Below are 6,768 nucleotides of genomic sequence, written 5' to 3' on the forward strand. Positions count from 1 at the left end.
ACAATTAATAAAAACATACAAGGGAAGATATTCTACTATACTTGAAGATAAGAAATGTATCAGAGTTGTCTCTCTTGAATGTCGGTTTTATCGCACTTAAGAATTTCATTGCAAGTGTCTTTCTATCGGTTTGCAACAAGCAAACCATTTTCCATAAAGGAGCTGCGTTTGATGGATTTATTTCGCGTCGGTAAGGGTAGAAAAGACCAGTTTTCGTTACGAAATCGGCTCGTTTCAGTTCGACTGTCCGACTTCATGACCAACAGTAAGAGTACTACTGTGTGTACCCCTTAACTTTATTATGTGTGGTATAAACATAGAGCACTAGTCTAAGAGTCCTTGCAGAACATATAAAAAAGCTTGTTTTGGTGTTATAAGTGTTTATTTCTCACAAAAACATTTTTTTTTCAAACATGACTTAAAAGCAATAATTCATATAATACAGAAAATATAAAAAATAAGATACTTATTTTGCAAAATGCATTAATACAACTGTTAAAATGTATTAGTATTAATATTATTGTTCAAATGTATTATCATTAATAGCCTTGTTCAAATGTTTAATCATTAATATAATTGTTCAGATATATTAGCATTAATATCGCTCTTCATATATATCAGCATTAAAATTATTGTTCAAATGTGTCAACATCGATTCATTATTGTTCAATTGCATTAGTATTAATATCTTTGTTCAAATGTATTAGCATTAAAATTATTGTTCAAATGTATCAGCAAAGGTATATCGATACATCATGTTCAAATGTATTAGCATTAATATCATTGTTCAAATGTATAAGCATTAATATCATTGTTCAAATCATTCAGAGCATCAATATTTTTATGGATTACCAGCAGTTTACGTAGCAGCGCCTGGAAAAAATGTAACAGTTAAATCACTTTGCTCCTTTGGAAATATTACGAATATATGCTTAATGATACACAAAGACTTTCTATGTATTTACACTTTTGTTTTGATAAAGATCGCCATATAATCGGCTGTTCCAAACATTCGCCTGTCCCAAAGATCAATAGAGTTGATTTTTGAATAAAGGAACTGTGGATAGGTTGCATGACTATCCCATAGACATACAGCAGGGGTAGCAGAATTAATAACAACCATGTGACCGAGATCTTTCGGGCAGCCGGCATATGATTTGTTGATGAAAAAACGGCGATCGTGGCGCGCCGGTATGTAATGGCCAGCGATTGAAAAGTAATTGTAGGTATGTTTGGAAGTTAGATCGGGCCAGCTAGATGACAGGACACGTGTTTTGTCAAACCAGTTGTTGATATCGCTGCCTTTGCCATTGAAAATTACGTGAGCGACTTCCCTATCTTCATCGTAAAATGCAAACTTGACGAATTCGACGCCAACATCTGACCATCTGGATACAATGCTGCTGCGGTAATGTAATCCATGAGATCGTTTCATGGAGAAAGGTTTGTCTTGATTGGTTTTTGTACCTAGTAAAAGAAAAAGGAAACGTTTGATTAAATAATTTTTGACAGGCTAGATGAAAAGCAGTGCATTTGATGCTACGGCCCACATTGGCCGACATTACTCTGCAAATATCTATTAGCAACAGTAAAATAAAAAATAAGTAAAAGACTGATTACTTCTTATTATTGAAGATAAGATAAAACTCTGTGACATTAGTGGGTGTGTGTTCATGTATGCGTGCGTTCGTTTTTAGGTTTAGCGTCTTATCCAGTAATGTTTCAGCCATATAAACAACGGTTTCTTCTTTTAGCAGTGAGCACAATGCCACACTTTATAGTAGTATCTCAAAGGAATATTACGCCGTAGGCACTTGAAATGATTTCATTCCAAGTAGCATTATACTGACACCGGGCTTACAAGACACGTCTTTGGTTTGACGCGGCCGGTGAGTGAACACGCGACCTCCAACGCTCGAATCCGGCGCACGACTACTAGACTACAGAGACTGTGTCAGTAGAAATTTGCAATCTCTTGAATTGTGTACTACTTTTACTTAAAGTAAACACTCCATTAAAAAATTTCCACAGACCGACTGGGATTAATTTTAAATGCAACAGTCGTTCTGAATTGTTCTGAATATCACCTGGACGGATGCTATGTCACCATTCCTTGCCTATGATATTTATGCAATATTTACCTGGTTATCAATGAATATTATAATATTTTTCGTTTATAAACTTGAATCTGGGAAATAAGCATATCAGGCCCGTCCTATGGTTGTTGTTTTTGCTTTTTTATGAGGTGGTAATTTTGTTCTGACTTAACATTAATTTGACAAATACGTTTGTCCAATTCCATTATATTATGTATTTTTTTTAAATATTAATAAACATAAGAAAGAAACCTTTCGTCCATGCGTCGTACACACTGTCGCCGTTACCAGACGTTGCTCGGAACACCATTTGCCAGCCCCCTCTTTCAAGTTCTTCTGTCTTTAAATCATTTCCTGAGCTGCAATAGACATTCCATAATATGTACATTCAATATGATTCAGTTCACCTTAAACTTTTTCTTAATATAAAGGAACCGTATTTATTGAAATTTTAAGTGCAAGATTTTGATTTAGACTTCAACAAATTACTTTTTTCTCCGTTCTTTTACGAATGTAAGATCTATAAACACAGGAGCCTGAAATTCTATCTATAATGCTCCAAAATGGCTAAATATAAAAATGACCCCTCCTATATATATAAAAAAAGAACAGGAGGGGTCATTTTTATATTTAGCCATTTTGGAGCATTATAGATAGAATTTCAGGCTTCTGTGTATAAACACGGATGTCTCTATAGAATTTGAGTTTTTAAAATATAATTATCATATTTACTCATTGTGTTCTAAAACAAACTCGAAGCTTTTTACTAAATTCTGTTTGTAACTTGTATTGTAATTGTGTGTTTGTAAAAAGGTAATAAATGAGCCACACCATGAGAAAACCACTATAGTGCGTTTGCGACCAGCATGAATCCAGACCAGCCTGCGCATCCGTGCAGTCTGGTCAGGAGTCATGCTGTTCACTAACGTTTTCTTGCAATAGGCTTTGAAAGCGACCAGCATGGATCCTGACCAGACTGCGCGGATGCGCAGGCTGCGCTGGTCTGGGTCCATGCTGGTCGCAAACGCACTATGTTGGTTTTCTCATGGCAAGACTCAAATAAACAGTGTTTAAGTTATACAAAATAAAACATCTTACCTAAATACACTGCCAGCGTCAGGCGCTTTTGCAGAAGCATAGCTGGACACTCCGAGTATGACGGCGATGAAACAAATAATACTTTTCGAACACTCCATTTCTGATAGTTAAACAACGGTTTACATCTACTTCGCTTTTACAAATGTCTTTTATACCCTTTTTGTTTGTGTAAATTAATCATTCTGAGAAAAGCGTTTACGTAGTAACACGTAAACATGTACAATCAAAACAAAATATGAATTGAGGACATAAATCAAGTTAAGACCACACAAATTGCATCATATGTTGTGTGTCCGAAAAAAAAAGAAGAAAAGTTTATCAGACACTTTTTGTTACAAACTAAAACATGGGATTCAAACAAATTTATAAGAAACACTGATAGGTTAGCAACAGTCCCCTTCCACCCACCCCCTCCACCCTCGTACATGCTCTGCATAGAGTTGTTTCAATATGAATTAACGTACATTGATATATAATCATCCATGTATTTATTCTCTGTCAATATATTTAATTAATATTTGTTTTTCACTATTTGCACTTTATACAATATGTCTATCAGTTATTCCAACCGAAGCCATATCATTTCATCTAACGATACACAAATACCGGTATATACTTTATCATTAATAATATAATGTGTTTGTTTGACTAGGTTACTAGTAGGCCCACTGGGCCGGGTACTTGCTTTCATGCCTTTGAAATCTTATGTTTATGAATATTTAATGCTCATGTCACTATGAAAAATATTTACTTACTTACTTACTTACACTGTTAAGAAACAAGTTTAAATAATATGCTCGGCCTATAGCGATACGCGACAACAATTTTACTAACAATAATTCATTAGTTATGACATTAATCACGCTTATGTCCTTAAAAATAAAAATAAAAAATCGTAAACTTGTGCATTTCACGGATACGAAATTACGTAGAACTGAGTTCGTTACTACTTGATAAACATGTACGTAAACATGTTTTTGTCGATGTAGATGTTATTTGTCAAATGTTTGTTACAAACTCTTGTCCGAGCTGTAACTTTAACCTTTAGCATGCTAGATAAACTGTCGTCTGCTGGGAATGTCGTCTGCTTAAATTGTAAAGTTCATTCAATTTGCTCCAAAATTGGAATAAATATTGTCAGAGTAGCAAACAGCTTGGAACCTGATCAATCGGCGTCTGATCTGGTTCCAAGCTGTTTGCAATGGCTGTTAAATTCGCCTGCAGCAGGCTAAGGGTTAATGAAGGGATTTTGAAATTACTTGGCATAAATTTTCACCATAATGAGACGACGTGTCATACACAAGACCCAGAACCATAGCTTTAATGTCACACTTAGAGGTCAAATGTCAATAGGGTCTGTTTCGTGTCCGTTCTATAACTCTGCCATCCATGAAGGGATTTTAAAATAACTTAGGATAAATGTTTACCATAATGAGTCATTGTGTTAAGCGCAAGACCCAGACCCAAACCCCTGGCTCCAAGGTCAAGGTCACACTTAGAAGTCAAATGTTAACGTTGTCTGTTTCAGAACTTTGTCATTCATAAATGAATTTTGAAATAACCTGGCATAAATGCTCCCCATAATGAGTCGACATGTCTTGCACAAGATCCAGACCCCCTAGTTTTAAGGTTAAGGTCACACTTAAGGGTTAAATGTTAACATGGTTTGTTTCTTGTCCGGTCCATAACTCTGCCATCAATGAAGGGATTTTAAAATTACTTGGAATTAGGGATGGGAACGAATACTGAAATCAATATTCGAATATTCGGTTTGCCATATTCGAATATATTCGAATATTCGGTTTGCTTTAATGGAAGCTTTCAATTCTTATTAAGTGATTGGCATAAACACAACGTATTCATTTGTTTACAGCGTGGATCATCGTACGTAATAAGGCCAAAAAATGTTTGCTTCGGGTAACCCGATCCTACTTAGCAAAACCCGCCGATCCTAGCATTTTATTTCACGATTCTGTCAATATAATCATGAACATATATAACTAATTCAGTGTTTTAGCTTCAAAATAATACAAAAAATCAAAACGATTATAATTTAGACCGTCGCAATTTTATCTAAAAATAGCAGGTCGCCCCATTTAAACACGTGACGCGCTGTTGTATTACCGCCGCCATTTTGAAAATTTTTAATCGTCGTGTAAAAAGCTAGTAAGGCAAACTTAAACCTCCTTCAACATGAACTTATGCATCAGTCATATGTTATCTTGATTTTATTATAAAAGTTAATTCGAATACGGCCGATTGCGGATGAAAACCGATTCTGCGGATGGTCTGAAACGTCGTACAAAATATTGTGAAAAGATCGGCAATATCTACAAGTTTGGTATTGTTTTCGAAAAAAAAAATTCTACAACTTGTTACATAAAACAGGCGCCAATAAAAATGAACAAACGTTATAAAGATATCACATTTACGCCTAATACAAACTGTTAATCCGTAGCGATGACCCCAGGTAATTATGTATTGCAATTTTCTTGTTAATTGGACATCTTTTGACATGCATCTGACACAATGACGCCTGTTGCAAACTGTTAATCCGTAACGATGGCCCCTGCCAATTATGCATTGCTATTTTCTTGTTAATTGGACATCTTTTGATACTCGTTAAACAAACATGACATGGTTTTATTCTGTAGAATTAGCATGCTCATATTGCCCAAAATCAATGATACTTGTTTTGAACAAAAATATACAATAATTTACGAATATTCGAATTTGATTTTCATATTCGAATATTCGACCGATTTCCGAATATTCGAATATTCGAATATTCGTTCCCATCCCTACTTGGAATAAATGTTTTCATAATGAGATGATGTGTCATTCGCAAGACCCAGATCCACTATTTCCGAGGTCAAGGTCACACTTAGGAGTCAGTTGTTAACAGGGTCTGTTTCTTGTCTGGTCCATAATAACTCTGCCATTTATCAAGGGATTTGAAAATAATTTGACACAAATGTTAACCATATTGCGAAGATGTGTCGCGCTTATGACCCGAGTCTCTCAGATCAAGGTCAAGGTCACAAATGAGAAACTATTTTGGCATATTTTGCGCAGATAACTGTAGCATTATTGGACTCGTTTCGGGGGCTACCTACTGAAGGCACTACAAAACAGTCTTTGGAACAAGCCAGTTTTCTACTCATGAGTTCTCTCTGCCTTGATAACTCGTTAAATGAGTTAGCTGCCAAAATAACAAAAATTAAAAGAGCATTAAAAATAGAAACTTTATGTTGCTCATACTCAAATCCATGTCACCAAAGACTACTTAATGTGTACAAATTCGCATAGGCGTAGGAGCTGGGAGAGGGAGGAGTGAGGGGGATAGAGACAATGGTGTCAGGTTCCCTTTCAATTTTGAGAGTGTCGGGCAGCATATGCTGCGCCTCCTTCCCCGAACTTTTTGACCTAAGAGACCGATTTTAAAGAGAAAAAGGCCATTTGAAAGAGTATTTAGATGTACCTTAAAAGGTCTGATATGATTACTGTTGTCAATAATAGGCAGATCATTTTTTATTATTTTCTGGCTGTCCAAAAATGTCCATGGGAAATCTCA

General features: G+C 35.5%; 1 protein-coding gene across 1 annotated transcript; it reads right to left on the reverse strand.

Moving 5' to 3' along the window:
- Nucleotides 1–360: 360 nt before the first annotated feature.
- Nucleotides 361–3,373, reverse strand: LOC123557058 (uncharacterized). Its single transcript, XM_045348260.2, has 3 exons — nt 3,195–3,373; nt 2,349–2,455; nt 361–1,467 (listed from the first exon to the last, which is right to left on the reverse strand). Exons 1-3 carry the CDS (start codon nt 3,290–3,292, stop codon nt 962–964), a joined length of 711 nt encoding a protein of 236 aa, XP_045204195.1. The 5' UTR covers nt 3,293–3,373; the 3' UTR covers nt 361–961.
- Between the last annotated feature and the right edge of the window lie 3,395 nt (nt 3,374–6,768).

This window comes from Mercenaria mercenaria, chromosome 5, assembly GCF_021730395.1.
Source record: "Mercenaria mercenaria strain notata chromosome 5, MADL_Memer_1, whole genome shotgun sequence".
In the NCBI taxonomy this organism is placed as follows: domain Eukaryota; kingdom Metazoa; phylum Mollusca; class Bivalvia; order Venerida; family Veneridae; genus Mercenaria; species Mercenaria mercenaria.

Excerpts from the sequence above, each read along its gene's own strand:
- LOC123557058 (XM_045348260.2), bottom strand. The coding sequence starts at position 3,292 with ATGGAGTGTTCGAAAAGTATTATTTGTTTCATCGCCGTCATACTCGGA. Across the intron at positions 2,456-3,194 it reads GACGCTGGCAGTGTATTTAG|CTCAGGAAATGATTTAAAGA; the intron begins GTAAGATGTTTT and ends TGTCTATTGCAG. Across the intron at positions 1,468-2,348 it reads GTACGACGCATGGACGAAAG|GTACAAAAACCAATCAAGAC; the intron begins GTTTCTTTCTTA and ends TTCTTTTACTAG.